A 20,509-nucleotide genomic window follows, 5' to 3' on the forward strand; every position below is an offset into this window, starting at 1 on the left:
AGGGCCAGGTGAGAAGGCCCATTGGCTGCCAGGCCTTGGCAGCATCAGGATTCACTGGGTGCCACAGCTCCCAGCACACAGACAGCATGGGAGGTGGGCTGAGGACAGGGTCAGTCATTCAGAGAATTCAGCCCTGAGTAGCCCCAGGGACTGGGGAGGGGCCTCCAATTCCAGGCCAAAGGCTTCAAAGGCTATTTTCCCCGCCCACTGCCTGACCTGTTCCCCATCACAACAAGCTGAGGGCACCAGTCCCCGTCTGAAAAGCCCAGTAGGACACTCTCAGCCAACCCCAAACTAGAAAGAAGCTTGGTTTGGGGTCACAGGGAGGACAGAGGGGCTATCACTGTCAGTGGAAGTGTCTCACCTAGGGATGCCTGCAAGCATTCCTTCTTTGTCACGGCCTCTCCCCCAAAGACACACGGAAGATTTCCCTGTGAGCAGTGAGGGGTGAAGATGGCCACTGGAAAGAACCTTTTCCTTCCTCCTTTTCAAACCCTCCCCTTGGCCCTTGGACCCTGGCTCCGGCTCCATTTCTCTACGGGGTGGCTGGCCCCAGATGGCTCCTCTGGGTCTTCTCTGAGGCCAAGGGCCCTGGGGGTAGCTGTTCCCTGCCGTGCAGGCTACACACTCCTCTTTCCACAGAGCAAGATAAGATCTACCGCCCCATCTCGGAAAGCCTCCAAAGGCAGATTAATTGGACAGCCCAACACGAGTCGCGTCGTTAAAACAACAGCCTGGGTTGTAAAGTTAAGTAGCAGTAAGTGTAATTGCTCTCTCAGCCAGCGACCAGCTGAGCCTGCGGCACCCCCCTTCCCTTGCCCCCGTGTGCCCCTTTCCAGGGGAAACGAGCCTCTTTTCCATTTGGGAGCTGGTCCAGTTGCCTCGGACTTCTAGGTGGTGATGAACTGGAGGAATTCCAAGAGGACCGGTGCCTCACCTCCACCTCTCTAGATACTGGGGGAACCATGTGGGTTCTCCCCAGGATGAAGCTCCGCTGGGGGCGTTGGATCAACAAAGGAAAGGGAAGCCTGAAGGTAGACTTTGGTCTCCAAAGAGTCCTTTGTAACTTTTGGTGAGTTTCTTAACCTCTCTGTGCCTTATTTCTTACCTCCTCAGACAAGAGCGATAATGATAGTAGGATTTGCTTCCCATAGGGTTGTGATGATGACATGTGATGGCACTTGTAACAGCCTTGACATGGTGGTGCCTGGCACGCAATGGACACTTTATAAATGAGCTTCACGGCTGCCGCTGGAAAGACAGGAGGGGACAGCTCACTTGGAGGGTGAGTTCCTACAGCCATCTAGTTACCTGCCTCTCCAAGGTAGGGAGGAAGGATGGAGCCGGAAATACACGGCAGCACCTCTCAGCCAACACCATTAGAGAGAAAGACTCAGGCTAGGGCCCCCCTCGAAGTGGGCAGCGTCTCGCCCAACCAAAATCAACCAAGGCCGCAGAACCGGCAGTGTGTACGGGGTATGTGCTACCACTTCCAGGGTCTCAGCACCAGGAAAGTGGCCTCCTTCTGGGTAACCCCCCCCCCCCCCTCCCCTGTACTATTTTAAGGTATGGCCCCCCCCATCCTCTCCCCTGACCAAATGAGATTCAATTAATTCAATTAAAGCAATTTTGGAAGCAGCTCCTGAAGGCTTTGGATGTAAGATAATTACGAGTAATTTGCTTCTGTGAAGAGGAAAAGGTTATACAGGGTCTAGAGTGGGGAAGGAGGTAGCCCCCTCCTCACCAAATGCACCCAGATCTAGAAGGATTCCACCCGGCAATCTTAGCTGCCCTCCCATTGGCCAAATTGCTTGCAGGTGGGAAGAGGGAAAACGTGGCAGTGGGAGGAGGGTGAGAAGACACTGGAGTGACAGGCTGCCCCTCCTCCATCCCTGAATCCGTTGTGCCTGTGAGAGGTGGGGGTGGGAAACTCCTCCCTCCCCTCCCCCACGACCCTACTGGGCTCCGTGGCTAGAGCAGCTGATTACTCAGCCCCAGCCTCCCTGGATTTTGGATGCCTGGGCTTGCCTGTGGGATTGGATCCAGAGGCGATGGAATGTTATCCAGGTAGCTGAGGCCTGTGTAGAGGGAGCTGCGGAAATCAAGGCCCTTCCTAGAATATATAGGGATATGGGTCAGTCGGGTAGGAACCATTGGAGGAGGACAGTGACTGCCAGTTCCCAAGTCTTCTGAGATGCCCTTTCTGTCCCCTCCCACAATCTCTCCCCTCCTATACTCCACCACTTTCTGGTTGTGCCTGGTGTCTAATTAAAATCCCTTCCATTGTCTTGGTGGCAAATCTGTCAGATTTCTGGCCCCAGAGTCACTCGTTTCTTCCTCCCCAAAAGCATTTTGCGATTTGGTGTTCCTGTCCCCACTCCACTTTACCTGGATAGTTCTTTCCCCGCCGGGCCTCCGGTAGTATAGGGCTGGGGACGGAGGAGACTGGAGTGCCCCATTCCTTGGGATCCCATGTTCCAGAACATAACGCTTTAACGATTAAGATGCAAAAGAAAAAAAATCACTTATGCAGAAAAGTCTGTCACGTCCCATCTTCCACCTTTGCTCCTCCCATCCCAGAAGGGGTCCCTCAGCTCCTTTTTCTCCCATTGCTTCCAGGGCACCCCTTCTCCCAGCTGCAGGGCTGTTGGGAGTGGGGCCAAGGAGGAATTAATTCCCTCAGTGAGTCCTTGATGGTTGCCACCTCTTCACAATGGGCAAGCTCGGAGAGGGAAGCCTGTGTCTCTACCACCTCATGCCTCTACCTCCCATGCCCCAGCCAGCTCAGATCCAGCACAAGTGGAGAAATACAGAGTTCAGGTCAACAGGCCAGCCTGAGGACCCTGGGCAACAAGGGAGTAACCTGAGTTTGGGAGGAAGAGACAATGTCATCCTCAGCTACATAAATGTCCAAAGCCAGCCTGGCCTACATGAGGTTCTGTCAAGGAAGGAGGTGAGAAGCAAGAAAAAGAAAACTAGAAAAGAGACTGGTGTGTGATAACATGTGCCTTTAATTCCAGCACTCTGGAGTCCCAGGCAAGCCAGAACTACATAAGGTGCCTGTCTCAAAAATAAATTAAATAGGGCTGGAGAGATGGCTCAGCAAATAAGAGCATTGGCTGCCCTTTCAGAGGACCCAGGTTCAATTCCCAGCACTCACATGGCAGCTCACAACTGTCTGTAACTCCAGTTCCATGGGATCTGATACCTTCCTGCCAATGCATATAAAATAAAGTTAAATAAACTATTAAAAAATAACAATTAAAAATGAATTAAATAAATACATATCTAAAAAGAAAGGGAAAAAGCCTGCGGTTTCTCTCCATCCTCATTTCTCTGTCTCTCTCTCTCTCTCTCTCTTTTTCTCTCTCTCTGTGCAATGTGTGCAGGAATACAGATTTTTTTTTTATTTAAATCCTCTGGCTTTTCTCTCACCCTGGCTAATGGTTTTCTGGACATGTTTCCCTAGGCGCTGCTGGGGAGGGAGGTTGAATGGCCACAGAAACCCAATAAATTGATGATTTCAATTTCCTTTCTCATAGAAGCCTTGCCTGCTTCTTTCTCTGAGCTTGGGCTAGAACTCCCGTGCCCAGCTCCTCCCCCACATACTTCAGGCTGGCTCCCAGACATGCCCATAGCACTCAGTGCTGCCACTCAAAACTAGTTAAGGGTGGGGGCTTTCTTCTGGACTTCTCCATGGATCCTTCTATTCCCCTGCTCTGACACCAACTCCAGCCTGAAGGAGGGACAAAGGGACCAAGGTCCCTGGCTGGCAAAGAAGGCCGTAGGCTTGGAGCCTGTGTTTGCTACTGCTTACTGGGTGACCTGGACAAGTTACAGACTCTGCGACTCACAGGACTCCCTTTTGCTAGGGACGGTGGTGTTCCTACCACTTTCCCTCAAGGCTAGAGTTTTCTAAGGCAGACTCAGAATCTCCCATTAGACTGCCAGCTCTCCAGGAAACTCTGCTTCCCTGGATCAGATAGGATGTGTTCTGTGGCTTGGTCTGACCTTGAGCTTCTGAGCCACTGAGCCTGGTCGGGCCAGCCCAGAAAGGGGAAAGGAGTGGACCCCATAGAGGATGGCAGGTTTTCTGATTTGTTTCCTCCTGGTGCCAGTCTTCAGCTTCTCTGGCTCCCAGATGGAGAGGTGAGCTCCCTTCCTGGGGATGGGGCCTTTCCTCAGAATTCCTCCTGGACCGGCTACCTTTCAGAGCTCAGCCGAGACCTCAGGAAATCGCTTGCTGCTCACTGCCCAGAAGAAAACGTCTGTCTGCGGCCTCCATTGGCAAGTTCGTGACTAAAACACAAGGCACATGATTGGCTCAAGTGTGCTACCCTGCTCTCTTTCTCTGTCCTGCCTCTTGTAAGACAAGATGACTTACAGGCTCCCCCAAGACCCAGGTTGCCAGAGATCACCCTTCCTCCAACCCTGATGTTCCCTTTATGAGGAGGGGTTGGGCACCAGCAAGGCCTACACAGCCACTGGAACTTTCTTCTCTCTGGACAGAGGAGCTGCTCTAGGTCCCTGCAAGCTGGGGCCTGCCACAGACTACTCCTCCCAGCCCTGGGGCAGTGGGGAATTCTTTGCTCCAACAGCTCCTCAGGGAAGCCAGACTGCACAAGGCTCCTGACGTGCCTCTGCCTAACGCCTAACTTCTGTCACATTCCCTGAGCCCAGGGGGATCAGCTGGGTCCACTGAGGCAGGGCCTTCTACCCCTGTGACCGTAGGCCTTTGTCTCACTTCCTCGAGGCTTGGACCTCCCTTCCCAGTCCTGGAATTCTGCCTTAAGACTCAGCTCTGGGCCCTCCCAGCCTTTGGCAACTCCATCTGGAAAAGAAGAAATAAACCCCCTGCTGCTAAGAAAATTTACCTTCTCTTCTAGATGGACTTCATCATTTTATCATACGGCCCCTGGAGTGCAGATGTTCAGCTGAGAGACTTAGGGCAGGGTACTTTATCCTCCTGGGTCTTTATTTCTTCACCTCTGCGTCAGGGCTAATGAGCAAAATGGTGCATCCTGGGGTCAGGGGTTTGGCTCAGTTGGTAGAACACTTTTTTTCTGTCTTTCTTCTCTCTCTCTCTCTCTCTCTCTCTCTCTCTCTCTCTCTCTCTCTCTCTTTCTCTTTCTTTCTTTTTTCTGAGACAGGGTTTCTCTTGTTGTCCTGGAACTCACTTTGTAAACCAGGATGGCCTCGAACTCACAGATACCTGCCCACCTCTGCCTCACAAATGCTGGGATCAAAGGTGTGCCACACCTCTGCCTGGCTCAGCTTGCTTTCATATACAACCCTGAACCACCTGCCCAGGGGACGGGGCTTTCCCATATCAATCATAAGTCAAGGAAATGCCCCACAGACATCCCCAGAGGCCAATCTGATGGAGGCAAACCTTAGTTGAGGTTCTTTCTTCCCAGGTGACTCTAGTTTGTGACAGAAACCAACCACTGCAAGGTTACATTTCCATCCCGGGAAGCCAAAGAATTAATAGCTAAGTCCCTGAGTTCAAGTCCACCTCCATAACCTGGAAGCTCACCAGACAATGAAGATGATAATGTGTACTTCCTGAGGTTATTGTGGGACTCAGACTGGGTATAACTCAGTAGGGGCACCTACTTAGCCTAAGAGGATTCCATTCCCGCCTCAGGAAAAGGATGGCTCAGCTTGTAAGGGCGCCTGCCACTCCCAGGCCTGACAACCTGAGTTCAACCCCAGGACCCACAGGGCAGAAGAAAAGCAGCTCCTGATCATTGACATCTGACCTCGGCATCGTCACGTAGGCGCTCACACATAAATAAATGAATACATTCAATAAAAATATTTTTTAAAAACTCCACGGAGCGCTGCACTATAGTGACTGCTGAGCAGGAGAACTTAGCTCCGCGAGTCTCACCGAGGCCCCTGAACGTCGCCATTCTCTGCTCCAGAGCCTGCTCCAAGCACGTGTCTCTGTGTGGTGACCCACTGTGAACAGAGCTGCAATGTGGTCATTCTCCCTCAGACTTCTGGCAGTGTGTGTGTGTATGTGTGTGCGCGCGTGTATGTGTGTGTTTGTGTGTGTGTGTACGTGTGTGTACGTGTGTGTGCTGGCATGTGTGTTTGCGTGTGTGTTTTCATGTATGTATGTGTGTGAACCGCTTTGTGATGAGGGGAGGTGGGTACACAGGAGGTGGTTAAGGGGAAGGTCCTTCTGTGCTTCCAGGACAGTCCACAGGGTCTAAGGAGGATGGCTCCCAAGGAGGTGAGGCCCAGCCTGAAGGGGATAGCTAACACTTAGGCAGGTGAGCCCCCTGACTTCTTTTATTTGTTTATTATTGGGTTTTTTAAGACAGGATTTCTTTGTGTAACAATCTTGGCTATCCTGGAACTCATTCTGTAGACCATGCTGGCCTCAAACTCACAGAGTTCTGCCCGCCTCTGCCTTCCAAGTGCTGGGATTAAAGGTGTGTGCCACCACAACCCAGCATTATTTTTTAAAATTATTTTTTTGGGGACAGACCCTTCAAGTGTAGTGCAGGCTACTCTCAACCCACTGCCTTCCTACGTCCTCCTTCTGAGTGCTGAGATTATGGATCTGCGCCACCATGTCAGCCCGGCTTCTTCATTCCGGAAACATCTCCCTGCCTCTCACCCCAGGACACTCACACGAGGTATGGGAGAAGGGGAGAACAAGTGTTTGCTTTGGTATTTGATTGACACCTAGAAATTCTGAGAATTCTACAGAATTGAACACACACACACACACACATGAACACATACGCGTGCACACACACACACACCTAAGATAAGGAGACTTAATATGGTGGCTAAATACAGGGTACATATATGACCTCAGTAACAGTTCTCTCTAGTGTGGCAGTAAAAGAAGAAAAGTATCCCTCTTACAAGGGAAATAAATGTAAACCAACAAGCTACTGTCAGGGTACACCCCTGGCTCCTACCGTTGTCCTTTCTGCTGGTCCCAGGATATAACCCTTTCTAAGTGACTGCCCCTTCACTACAGCTGAAGCCCAGCAGGTTTACACTGGAATCAAGAAAGCCCTTTCACCGTAGAAGGAAGAATTCTTTTTAGAATGTGTGCTCACATGCGTGCTCAATTGTGTGTGTGTGTACGTGTACATGCATGCATGTGCAAGCATGCATGAGTGGTGTGTGTGCATTTGCAGGGACAAGTATGCTAGAACTTTTGGCAGTCGGTTGTCTCTGTCGCTCTTGTTTCTCCAGGCTAACTAGCATTCCACATGGACACCCATCGTGGCTTCAGGAATCAAACGCAGGTCCTCCAGCTTGTGTGGCAAGCTCTTCTATCCAGCGAGTCATGTGATCAGCTTCATAAACAAGGATTCTATGGAAGGCCACCTTCCACAGAGGAGGAGGACCCAATTCTGAATGTCCATTGAGGGTGCTAAGACTTCCCTAGGGTCAGCGGGGGTGTCTGGATTGCCCATAGATGACTTAATAGAAAAGTGACAGCGGTCTGAGCTCTCAGCATGGTGCCAAGCTGTGTGCCAAGCCCTTCCTTTGCATATGTGTGCTATCCCATTTTATTTCCTTAGCAGTCCTAAAAGAGAGAGATGATTAGCTTCATTTTATAGGCAAGTGAAAGCTTGGTTCAGAGAGGGCAAGTGACTGGCCTGAGGTCACACAGCCTCAGGTATCTCACCTGTAAGATGGGATCATAATGGCACTGGCCTTGCCAGGTACTTATCAGGATCCAATAAGATGGGGCTCAGGAAAGCTCTTGGCACAGAAACTGTGTGCCTGGCACACAGTAGGGCCTTATCGAGTCCTATCCAGCACTTTGGAGCAGTTTCATCTGCTTCCTTGCTACCAGCCTGCCCCCTGTCCCCTCAGGCCTACACACTTCTCTGGCGCCCCTGCTCCCTGGACGGAGTTTGTCTCATTCTTCCCTCTTCTGCCATTGGTGTTTCCTGAGCTCAGGGCACAACCGACTGGCCCCGGGGGTGGGTGTGGGACTGTGCCACACGCGTCGCATGACGTGGCCGGGTGCCCTCAGTGTGGCGCACAGGGAAGGGTGCGCTGTTGCTGTTTGCCAGGTGCGAGGTGAACCGCCTGGGGGGAGGGGGAGGGGACGCCCCTCCCTCACGGCAGCTGATCCTCCGGGTGTGGAGCCTCCTCCTGCTTACTCAGCAAACAGTAACAGTCCCGCGCTGATTTGTCCTGGGAGACAACCCAGGAATTTGGGCCCACAGGCCCCGCCTCCTGTTGGTTCCCCTTCCTGGGTGCCCTCAGTTCCTCCTCACCTTGAGTAGGGAGCAGCCCCTTCCCTAGTGCCCCTCAAGGGGGGGCTCAGCATATTAGGGCTCTCCTGGGGTTCACGAGGTCAAGGTCCTGATCTTGCACCCCCAGGCAGCTTCTACCCCTCGCCAGCCTCTGGCTGACTGAAGAAAGCTCTCCCAGGAGCGAGCACCCACTAGGAGCAGTCTGCGCAGATGTAGTGGGGTACAGGGGTCCTAGCCCTCAGAGCTCTCTCTGTCTCTCCTTTTCTGTGTGACCTCAGGTAAGTGGCACAGTCTGTCTGTGCCAGCTTCCTGATTAGAGGCCCAGCGAGGATGAGGAAGGCAGTCTCTGCTCCTCAGCTACAAAGGAGGGTGACCATGAACCCCGTTTCCCTCCTGTCATCTCAATAACCCCCAACAGCCCCTAACTGGAGGCAGTCATCACTGGCCCCACCCACTCTGGCAGCCCCCCAGCTAATGCTGAGAGTGGGCCTGCGTGAGGGTCCTGGGAGCTCGCTACCTGAGTGTGATCATCCCCCAGGCTCTGCGGGCATCCTGATACTCCAGCTGTGCAAGACACGTCCTGGGGTGGTACCCAAGACCCTGCCCTGGAGTCTGCCCGCTGGTTGTCTGCCTCCAGCTCTGGCCCCAGGATGTGAATAGGAAGGATCTCTCAAGCCAGGCGGTGGTGGCTCAGGCCTTTAATCCCAGCACTAGGGAGGCAAAAGCAGGTAGATCTTTGTGGGTTTGAGCCCAGCCTGGTCTGCAAGAGCTAGTTCCAGGACAGGCTCCAAAGCTACAGAGAAACCCTGTCTCAATAAATAAATAAATAAATAAATAAATAAATAAATAAATAAATAAATAAATAAATAAATAAAATAAAAAAGGATCTCTCCTTCTTGGCCTGCAATTCTCCCTAGGGTGGGCAGAACCACAGCAAAGCCCATGCCTGTGCTCTGAACTGGAGGGACCATGCTGGCTCTCTCAGAGCCGAGCAAGGAGAGGCCTAGACAGAGTCGCTGACTTGGTGTGAGAAGCATGTCTGAGAGACAAAGGAGAAAAACTGGCTGGGTACTGAGGGCTCAACTTCAGGGAGAACCTTCTGGAAGAGGAGGTCTGGGCTCCGTGGAGGAAGGCTTGCCTTGTCTTCATCCTTAACTTCTTGACCCACGCTGCTCCCTCAGCCTCCCACTTCACTCCCCTCCTGCCCGCCCTCCTCCTCTGGGCTGACAGAGGAAACTCAGCTCCAAGCACTTTTTGGCCTCTGAGCCTACCAGTCTGGGGCGGTGGGGTGCTGTAAACAGCTTATTATAGCGATTAAACTGCAATTAAAGCTGGAAAAACAGAGGCCATGTGCTGGCTGTTGGGTCTCCCCACCAAGTGTGCTCCCCTTCCCATCTGATCCACTCTGGGCTTAGTAATCCAACCGGGTCCCCCACGCAGGAGCTGGGTAGGAGGCTCCTTGCTCTGGTACACAGACTTGCCCCCGTTCATTCATAGGGTGTCAGTCCGTATGGGGCTTTGCAGGAGGAGAGGGTAAATTGTAGGTTGCCATGGGAATGGTGTATGGAGGCTGGACTGGATCTCTCTAAGATCTCTCAGCACCTAGGACCCTCCTCAGGGTCAGGATCATGACAATCCTCCTCATTCACCTCCCCAAGAGTTGCTTCCTCCACCCAGAAGGCCGGGGCCTTTTCTTTTCCAAGCTCAAGGTGTCAGGGCAGCTACCGGCCCACCAGAGAGGCTGGAAACACTCAGAACATCACTTTTAATGAGCTCAGCATCCAGGAAGGATTCAGGATCTTCTGAGCCTGGTCCTTGCCTCCTGGGCTATTTCCTGACATCACTCGTGATTCCGTCTTCTGCTTCTCTCTTAGGTCTTCTTCTTTTCCATCCCGTGGGGATGGGGGAGCCTTGTGCAAGCCCATGTCTTCACAGGGCATGTGCCTACCATTCCAGACACTGCTCAGACTACCCCTTCACTCTCTGCTGCAGCCTTTCAAAGCTTCCTTCCCATCTGCCCCAGCTTCCCCAGCTGACTGTTGGTCTCAAAGTGTTTCATCTGCTTCGGGTCCTGGAGGTCTCAGCTCAGGGTCTGAGGTCCTTCCACAGGCCGTGGCTGTCTGTGCCTGCCACACTGCTCAGGAATCAGTGGCTGGCCTTTTTTTTTTTTTTTTTTTTGCAAGTACCCAGAGTTGGTGGATCAGCCAGTGTGGCAATGATGCAGAGATGGCCAGTCAGCCAATGTTATGAATGAGATTCAGTCCAAGGCTGAATGGAGAACAGGACAAGTCAGACTGCCAGCAGCTGCTTCCATTCACTAAGCAGGTTTTGCCAGGGCTGGGTGCCTTGTTAAGCATTTTACCTAGATTACCCCCTTAATCTTCCCCAGAGCTCTGCTGGTTGGTCGGATCGTCCCTATATCACAGGTGAGGAGACCTAAGTTCAGAAAGGTTAAGTGACTTGGCCAGGGCCACACAGCCAGTAAAGTCCCAAAGACCGGATCCAAAAGACTCGAGAGTGCACGTTCCTGACCACAATGCTAAGCTTTTCTTAGGGCTTGCCCAGAGGAAGAAGGCTGGCCCTCCCTCCCCTTAGACCTCTCTGGGGAGAAGCCTGCTGAGGGCTGACCAGTGGGAAAGGCTGGTGGAGTTAGGGTCACCTTTTAGACTCTGCCAGCGCTTTACCGTTGACTGACAGAAAAAGTCCATCCAGAGAACTCGTTCTCTGTGGAGACCTGGGTTCAAATCCCAGCTCTGTCTTGGATTTGCTGTGTGACCTCCACAGACTCTTCAGCCTCGACTTTCATCTTTGCCCTCTTGCAGTTTGGGTTTTCCAGACAGGGTTTCTCTGTGCAGCCCTGGCTGTCCTGGAACTTGCTCTGTAGACCAGGCTGACTGCAAACTCAGAGATCCTCCTGCCTCTGCTGGGATTAAAGGTGTATGCCACCATGCTGCCTGGCTCATTTTCTCCCTTCCTACCACTTTTGGTTTGTTTGTTTGTTTGTTTGAAGCAGGTTCTTACTATGTAGCCCAGGATAGCTTTGAATTCACTATGTAGCTCAGGCTGGCCTTGAATTCAATATTTAGTCCAGGTTGACCTAAATTCTCAAATCTCCTGTTGCAACCTCCAGAGAGATCTGGGATTACAGACCTGAACCACTATGTCCAGACTTCTCTTCTCCTTCCCCTCCTTCTTTTCTTTTGTGGTGCTAGGTGTTGAATCCAAGCCTTCGTGTATGCTAAGCATCAACTCTACTATTGCTGGAGCCTCAGTTTTCCCAGTTGAAAAGAGGGCACCATCCCACTCATCTGCCCAACTGTTGTTCACCAGGTAGTTTACCAAATGCCACCTGTTATATAACATCAAGATCTTGGAAAGCAGCGGCCCTCAGGCAGACTGGGGTTCCCTAGCCTGCCCCTTCGTCCCTGTAGATTGCCCAGAGACAATGTGTGTAGTCAGGCAGCACCTGGAAGAAAGGTGGGCTCTGTAGCCCCACCTTGGCATGCTGCCAGGTCCCTCCCCCAAGCTTTTGTCCCCACCGGGCTCCTCATCAGGGTGGGTGAAGGGCAAGCTGACCCCTGGCCTAGAGGTGGGCCTGGAAGTGAGGAAAGGAGGAAGGGGAGGTCAGGGGTGGGGCTGACCCCACAGGAGGTCACCTGGGCAGTTAATCCAGCCTGACAGAGCTGGGATGAGCTGGGAGGAATTAGGCCCTTACAACACCCTTTCATCCGTCACCGCCTGCCCGCCCGCCCAGCCTCCCTCCTTCCTTCCTCTCTCTGCCCTTTTCTCCTCTCTCCCTCCCTTTGCTGGCAGCCCAGCCCTAATAAAATGCAGTGTCTCCAGCGAGTCTGCCCGGCTGCCGCCTTGCTGCTCCTGCTGCACGCAGCCCTCAAACCAAAAGCTCAGCGCAGCCCCGCCTGGCAGCTGCCAGCTTAACCCTTGCCAGTCCAAGTCAGTCACATGGGCCTGGCCTCCTCCCTGGCTGGCTTGCAGAATGGGTGAGGCCTACGAGAAGAGGTACAGGCCAGGGAAGGGGCTGAGGTCCTGTCCTGAGGACAGGGCTTCTGTGTGGCATGCGACGGGAACCAGGCCCACGCTGCCGTCTCATCTTTACCATGGCTCGATCCATAGCCCCCAAAGTCTCTGTCTGACTGGGCACTAAGACCAGGTGGTGGTTCCAGGCTGAGTTGGGTCACAGTGGCTGCTGAGTGTGTCCTGACTTTCTAAACAAGAATGCTTCTGTGCACATGTGTGTGCATGTATGTGTGTGTGACAGGGAACCTGAGTGTGTTCTGCACTTGTGTATTTGGGGGCCTAGCTCTCTTTAGTTTGTTATGTTAGTGTTATGTTCACCTGCCTCAGGTGTGTATGTGTGTGTGTGTGTGCATGTGTGTGTGCGCAAGGGATGTCATTTTCCTCAAAGGGTAATGATTTTCTGGTGGGACTTCAGGTACATGTGACAAGAGATATCATGTGTCTATCAGATAGAAAGCTTCATAGTGTGGTCATGCATCTGTGCCATCTCCTGGTGCACACACACATCCACGCGTGCTCACATACTTATTCTCCTCTCAGAAGCCTTGGAGTTGGGATCTGGAAGCAGGGGTCAGCATTTCCAGCATAGGCAGTCAGTGACAGCATCTAAAAGATTATGGGCCAGGGCCACACCCTTCCCAAGAAGGCAAACACAGACCCCCTCCCCCATCTCATTGCTTCCCAATCCCAGTCTTAGTTTCTACCAGCTATAGGACCAGTACCTCCTGTCGGCTGGCCCCACTCTCACCAGAGCCAAAAGGGATAGACAGGTGGGTGAGGGGCTGGGTGTACCTGGGCGTGGAGGCAGGGGGTTTTACACGCATGTGCAAGCATGTCTATGTGTGAACTCAAGATCAAAGTGCAGCCCCGAGGTGACCTGGCAGCAGCGGTGGTGGTGGCAGAGGACAGCTGGCTGACGAAGAACGCCAAGCCACCAAGCAGAGTGGAGTCAGGGAGGCCTTGGTTGGGAGCCTCCACCCAGGCCTGCTCACAATGTGGGTAGCCACAGGGTCAGGAGCACCTGCCCCCCCCATCTCAGCATCCCTTAGAAGCTCAGAGGGCCCTCCTCACTTAACACATCTCCCAACTCCCGTCCTCCCCTCAGAACTGCCTGCCACTAGTCTACAGTTCAAAGAGCACTGTGGTTATTTTCTTCTTCTTTTTTTTATTTTATTAACATTATATATAAAGACTGGTCCAGTAAGAAAGCAGAAATGAGAAGGCTGGGGAGGGGTGGGAGCTGGCTTCGTTCCTGTCCCCTTGGGGTGGGACTTGGAGACCCACCACATCTCTCCTTACTCCTGCACCTCCCACGAAACCCAAATCCAGTAGGAGCCCACATCCCTTTCGGCTTGCAACACACAGGGAGATTGGTCCAGGAGGAACAGGGTCACATAAATAGGAAACCACAGGGGAGGAGGCTGCTTCTCTTGGTTGCTCTTTTTAAAAAAAAAAACAACAAAAAAAACACACACTATATATATAACTACAGTCTTTTACCTCTCCTTTTCTTCGATGTCTTACCACATCAGGGGCAGAAGAAAGTTAGCTTTGGGGGGACGCCTGGGCCAGGGATAGGCACTACTGGTACCAGCCCTCTGAGCAGCCAGCCTCACCCCTAAGGCACTGAGTCCTAGGCTTCCTCTGTCTCCTGACTCCTGGCTTGCATCCTGCAGCTGAGGGGAAGCAATCCCTTTCCAAAGCTTCGGTGAAGGGTGTGTTTGGGGATTTGTCTTGCCTGGTGTATCTCTGCAGAGAGTTGGGGTTTGATCCCCCCAGACTGCCAGCTTACTGGGAGAAAAGGAAGGGGTGACGGGGCAGGGGTGGGGGGCAGAGCAGAGCTGCCCGCCTGAGAGATGAGTGGGATTTGGTCCTAACTGTTAACAATGCCCTTTGTTGTCCTATGCTTCAACAGCTTTTAAAACCAGAGTTGTGCAAAGTCCTGTACATGAAAGAAGAAATGGGGTCCTTAGGAAAAGCACACACGGGTGGCCCTTCTCCCCAGGGAAGGGGTGGAGAGAAGGCTCCTTTAACTCTTCCCTGGACATTAAAAGGTTTCCTCGTTGGGGGGGAGCTTTCTTTGGTTTAACCCTCAAATCTTAAATGAGGGCTAGGTCAGGCCCCCACCTTGAGGATCAGCCATGATGCGGTGTCCAATGTCTTTCAAAGAGTGGCTCAAGAGTGGCTTGGTTGCCCCTGGTGACTTAGGTCTGGCAGTGCTGGAATTCACGGTCCCTGGTGCCCCAGGGCAGGCGGGACCTGCAGATACTCCGACTCTCCCCCCTTTTGGAGGTCTGTACTGTGTCGGAGAGGCTGGAAGACCACGCCGGTTCCTGGAGCAGAGAGCGTGTGCTGTCTCCACCGGAGCGAAATGCCTCGATATCTGAAGGGCACCCCAGTCTAAGCAGGAGTAGGGAGGTTGGTTTGGGGGGCATCCTTGGTCCATGCATATCTCATCTGGAGGTTCTTGGGTCCCTGGAAGGGACAAGGGAGGTGGAAGGGAGTCTTTCCCCTGTGCCCCTGGATGATTCCTGAGTGTCGCTAGGATAGGGCACCTTCTGCCTGGTCCTGGGGGGGGGTCCTTCGTGGGGGGTGGGGCTCAGGCCAGGTGGGTGCTCAGTACACAGCCCCAGGGTTAGGTGGGGGCCCCGGGGAGGCATGGTGCAGGGTAGCCGGCTGAGGTGGCTGTTGCTGTAAGTGGGGTCCGCTGAGGTTCTGTGCGTGGTACCAGGAGTTGGTGGGGTCGTCCAGGTAGTTGGGGGAAGCACTGTACGGGAGCGGTGGGGGCAGTTGGTTGCGGGTAGGGGCTGGAGTGGAATGGGAAGACGTGTCCCAGAGGGCGGGTGACGGCGGAGAGTTGCAGGCCATGGAGTCGCTGTTGTTAGGGCTGTGCTCCAGCGGCACCTCCCCGTTCTTGTAGAGCTTTTTGAACTTGGAGCGGCGGTTCTGGAACCAGATTTTCACCTGGACAGAATAAGAAAAGAACAAGTAGTTAGCCTCTCTGGGATGCCAAAAGGAAACCCCACAGGGAGCCCAGTACCCAGCCTCTAGGGGAAACTAGGCAAAAACTCCAGGGCCTCCTCTCCCAAGCCAGCGTCTTTCTTTCCAGTTGGAAAAGAACTGCGGCTTGGAACATTCTACTGGTCCCGTCTGCCACTTCCGAAGTGCGACCTTAAGCAGATTACTTAACCTCTCTGGCCTCACCTTCCTTTCATTGCAAAATGGGGACCTTGACAACACTATCACCTATCTCAAAGGGTCACTGTAAGGCTCAAGAAAGTTAAGACACAAAGAATACTGAAATGGTCTACTATACAGCAAACCCTCAATAAACAGGCACCCTAGTGAGACCTGGGCAGTTTGTGGTATTTTGCCCACATCAGAGGCCCTAAGCTGAGGTTCACAGATACACAGCGACAAATGCACACCCACACAGGTATCTCCATACTCAGCGACATACCCACTCACAGCCTCACACAGCCACCAGACGGTAAAGCTATAAATGCAGGCAGATACACCCAGATAAGCACCCACAACATGAACACCCCCATTCACACATAGGGTTCTCGGGGGCTCTGGTTGGGTATTGGGGGTGACCCAGGGACTCGGGAGCAGGTGAACCTGAGTTCCTAAATTTCCCCTGGGATATCTCCCCCTCTGCCTGCCTCTCTCCACCCCATGACTGGCACAAACAATGAATCAGCTCTTCCCCAGGTGACCCAGATCCCCGATGGACCAGGCCCCACGCAGCCCAGCCGCAACCAAGGCCAGTCTGTCAACACCTGTAGAGAGCCAGGCACCCAACATTCCTCCCCAGAGCAGTGAGACTTCTTGGTGTTTAGGGGCAGGGTAATGGGGTGGCGGAAGACTCCCACTTTTTGACTCTATGTCATTTTGTTTGGGGAACCTCTCGGCCTGACTTTGGGAAGAGGCATTTGGATGCCAAGCAGGACCCAAGCGTACATTTTGGTGTATGCGCTAGCTGGTGCTCCAGCACAGATACTTGCCTTCTGTTGGCAAAATGACCCTTAAAGGACCTCCCTCACTCTTACATTTTCCTGGCACGTCTCCTGTCTGCCCCCCCCCCCACGGATTCCTGTGTCCTGTAACATTGCTGAGGGCCTTGGGAGCTGGGAGTTCTGGGGTGCAGGGGAGGACACCTCTCTGTGACAAACACACACAGTTGCATAAGTTCACAAGGATGCACACTGCACCCATCTATACTCATTACTGTAAACCTTTCAACAAACCCTGAGACTTTTCGAGTCGCTCAACCCACAGGCAAGAGTCGCTGCAATCTGCTGAGAGGCAGGTGTTGGGGGGTACTTAAAGGCCCAGCCAGGCTCACAGGTACCCCGGTCGCTCACGCTCCCATCTGCCTTCAGGGACTCTGGAGCTTTCAGTACTAACCTGTGTTTGTGTGAGGCCCAGCTGTGCAGCTAGCTCGGCGCGCTCGGGCAAGGCCAGATACTGGGCTTTCTGGAAACGGCGCTGCAGGGCAGCCAGCTGATAGCTGGAGTAGATGGTGCGCGGCTTTCGGACCTTCTTGGGTTTGCCGTTCACCATGCGTACCTCGGCTTCCGGCTCCTCTTTCACCGACACTGCAAGGAGGAACGCACCAGCTTAGCCTCGACCTGCGACCCCGCACTCTCCAAGATCCCCCTCTGTCGAACGCCGCACCCTCCGACCCACTGATCTCCCCGGGACTTCTTTGGAGAAGCGTTGTGCCGCCCTCGCCCAGGGAGGGAACCGCGGCGACCCAGCCGGACCGGCGGCGGCCGCCCACGACTCGGCGCTCCCAGCTCCGCACCCCGGCCCCGGAGCGCCGGCTCCGGCGCCAGCAAGCGACTGGGCGAGAGCCGCGCGGCTTCGCTCAGAACGCATTCCCGGCTCAGCTTCTCGTCTGCGGGCCGTCCTCTAGTAACCCACTTAACCGGCGGTGGCGTCTCTCACTCCTTCCAGTCCGCCCATTCCCTTTTAATAAGCTTCCTATTTGAGGATAATTTGCTTCAGAAAAAATGCAAGGATCGTGCAGGCATTCTCTCAATTTTTTTCCTTTCTCTGTTTTCTTTTTCTTCCTCCCCCTCCGGACTTCCTTTCTCTTCTTTTTCTTTCTTTTTTCCTTCCCTTTCTTCCTTTCCTCTGCTTTCTTCCGTGCTTTTCCTTACTGTCCTCCCCATATTTGTTTCTCTCTATCCCCACCTCTCTCTTTCCGCATCTCTACTTCTCAGTCTCTCCTCCCTCCATTTCTGTGACTTTGGGTCTTCACGTGCCCTTCGCTACTCGGGGTCTCCGGAGACGGCGTCCAGAGGAAGGGCCCCCGGAGCCGACTCCCCTCGAGCTCTCAAGCCATCGCGAGCTGCCGGCTCAAGTGTCCGCAGGACAGCAGCATCGAAGCTTTCCCCTATCACCCAGAACGCGCTCTCTGTGTCCCCAGCCTCCCCGGAATCTCCAGGAGAACCCGGCGCATAATGCCGCACATAGTGTCGCCTATCCTCTCTGGGGGTCATCTAACACACCTCATTCAAACTCTTCTAATTCTTACCCTCGAGGCTTCCCTAGATTTCAGCGCCCATCCCCAGACTTCTCGCTTGGGGACCTTCCAGCGTCTCACACCCTCTCCACAACCCCAGCGTCCTCACCTGGGTCCTGGGCAGGCAGCGGCTGCTCCCGGTACGCTCCATACTGCCTGTAGGAGCCCCCGTAGGTATATTCCGACTTGGGCGAGTAAGCACCGGTGCCAGCGAGCCCATTGAGATTGAACTGGTGGTGGTAGGTGTAGGGGTTCACCGTCTGACCATAGGGCTGGCCCGAGTAGTAGTCGTGCTGAGGAGCGCTGTAATAGCCCAGGTCAGTGACTGAAGACTCGGGCAGGGTAGGCGAGTCCTTGGAGCCCGCATGGCAGCTGAGCGAGCTGGAGATGTCGGTGAGGATGCTGCTGAGCTTGCGATCGAAGGAGCCGCTCATGCTGGCGGGCGCCGCAGCTCCCCAGGCCTCCTCCGAGGAGCGCGGAAGCGGGCGGACAGGAACGCCGGGTAGGCGGAGGAGCCCAGGTGGGATGTGTGTCCAGAGGGCGAGGGCAGGGCCTGGTCGCGTCTGGGGGAGGGGGTTGCCGAAGGGCGCTTAGACCATTGCCGGCTGTCGGTCAGTCGCTGCGTGCCTCTCTCCGCGTCCCAAGCCACAGTCAAATGCTGCCAGCTCCGCCCGGCCAGCCGGTTATAGACTCAATGTTGAGTCGCAGAGGGAGGCTCCTGCGCGCTGATTGGCTGCAAGTCTTGCCTTCGAGGCAAAACATGCTCGCGCTTTCTCACTGGCTCCCCAACCCTCTTTGTTGTTACCCCAAATGCACACACACACACACACACACACACACACACACACACACACTGAGAGACCACCACCACCACGTTTCTCCTGTGCTCAAGCCCAGAAAAATCCTCTGAAGCGGGGGGTTGTGTGGAGGGGTTGGTTGAGCAGAGCCCCCTCTGTTTTCGTGGCTAGGGGTGGGCTTAGGTGAGATGAGGAAGGAGGGGAACTTGTCCATTGGGTATTTGTGGAAGGAGGTGGTCCTTGGTGATGTACGTGTGTACTATGCAAATGACAGACAGAAAAAGTGGCAAAGACCCAGGGTCCACGAAAATATTTTGACCGCTTTTAAAATTCGAAAAAAAATGGAAAAGAACTTCCATGTTGAAAAAAAGTTTGAGCACATTAATATATTATCTTTATGACACTGCAGTCATGAAATGTAATTTTTAAAATTATAAAAGAAGAGTCTCGCCAAGCAAAAGCATCCTGGCCTGCAAAAGTGCTAAGTTGAACTTGAGAGTTTCCACTGGAGCGAGACTGTATTGTATGGATTTAGGGGCTGCTCTAGAGAATGGAGGTAGCCCAGACTATATGTGTGCAGTTTCAGAGATGGGCCAGGTGGAGCTGAGAGAGCTGTGAGGCAGTAGTCTTTCTGCGGACTTAAGTTGGTCTGGGGGCAGGTTCCACACAATATGGGAAAGCCCTTGGGAGGGCGGACTTCGTTAGGGGTTAAGGATAGAGGATTTTATATGTTCCACAGAATTCCAAAGGTCTGCCATGCATGCAAGAGTGCCTGTGAGGGAGAGTGTGTCTGTGTGTGTAGTGTAAAGCAATGGGAGTGTAGGATTGTGAACTACCACGGTCAGTTGTGCATGCCCGAGTGTGCATAGATCGCTCACATCCATCTAGCTCCAAGAGTTAAGAGCCAAGGCAGGCCACTCAGGTTCTTCCCTCCACGAAGACCCTGATGAAGTGGCCTCTCGCGCTGGAGCAATCGCCAACCCCCGTCTCCTAACCCTGTCTGGCTCTCAAAGCCGGTTCCCAGGTAAGAGGTTCCAGGTGCCAAACCCATTTCTCTACTGCATCCCACTTCTGCTCCCCAACCTAATCCTAGAGAGAAAGAAGGCTTTTCCCAATTTCAATTATTAACACCGCCCCCCCCCCCCCGTCCCTCATCGCCACCCAACCCCGCCTTCCTTAACCTGGCATTGTCTCCTTGCCTTGCTAACTAACCAGGACGCACCGTGTGGAGGACACACACAGTGCCAGCACGCCACCTTGTGGTTGCTTCTGGGTTCTGCAGTCTGTCTTAAAGGCTCAGTAGAACTAGCCCGCAGAGAGCCAAGGGGTCTTATTCTGTATAGAGTGTGTAGGGGGCTCGGTGGGGCTTTCCAACGCCAGACCCTATCACAGGATGCTGAGCCTGGAAAAACCTGGGCTTGGAGGAGCAGAGGGCCTACGTCGGGGCTCAGGGACAGGAGGAGGTGACCGCCTGGCCTGGGCCGCCAGGGGAGGCCGCCGCGTGGGAAAGGTGGGGGCGGGGGCGGGCGAGGGGAGCGCTATCTGTCTGTCTATCTGAGCGTCCCCCCAGCTCCTATCGCCCGCCGCTGCGAGCTCGTGGCGGGGCGAGTTGCCACCCGCTCTGGATGCCCTCTGTTCTTCTGCCAAGAGGGCGCCCAAGGAGCCCGGGGCGTTGGGGGCAGGAAGGGCACTGGGCTGCCGGTTCCCCTCCCAGGATGAGAGCGGGGGCGGCGGGCAGGGCCTGCTTTGGAGCCCCCAGCTGCCCACAGGGAAGGGACAGCGTCGGGCAAACCCTTTCTCGTGGGTTCGTTCATTCATTTGGGGGTGACAGGTGATTCAAAGACGCCCTAATCTCTCCTCACCCCACCTGGGCCTGGCTCCTGAGCAAAACGTGAGTGAGC

The 20,509-nt window shown here is 53.9% G+C and overlaps 1 protein-coding gene across 1 annotated transcript; it reads right to left on the reverse strand.

Annotated features, from left to right (window-relative positions):
- Positions 1-14,894: 14,894 nt before the first annotated feature.
- Positions 14,895-18,245, reverse strand: Dlx3 (distal-less homeobox 3). The gene is made up of 3 exons (XM_038329165.1): positions 17,921-18,245; positions 16,689-16,879; positions 14,895-15,242 (listed from the first exon to the last, which is right to left on the reverse strand). Exons 1-3 carry the CDS (start codon positions 18,243-18,245, stop codon positions 14,895-14,897), a joined length of 864 nt encoding a protein of 287 aa, XP_038185093.1.
- Positions 18,246-20,509: the final 2,264 nt, after the last annotated feature.

The sequence above is a fragment of the Arvicola amphibius genome, chromosome 4, assembly GCF_903992535.2.
Source record: "Arvicola amphibius chromosome 4, mArvAmp1.2, whole genome shotgun sequence".
NCBI classification, from domain to species: Eukaryota; Metazoa; Chordata; class Mammalia; order Rodentia; family Cricetidae; genus Arvicola; species Arvicola amphibius.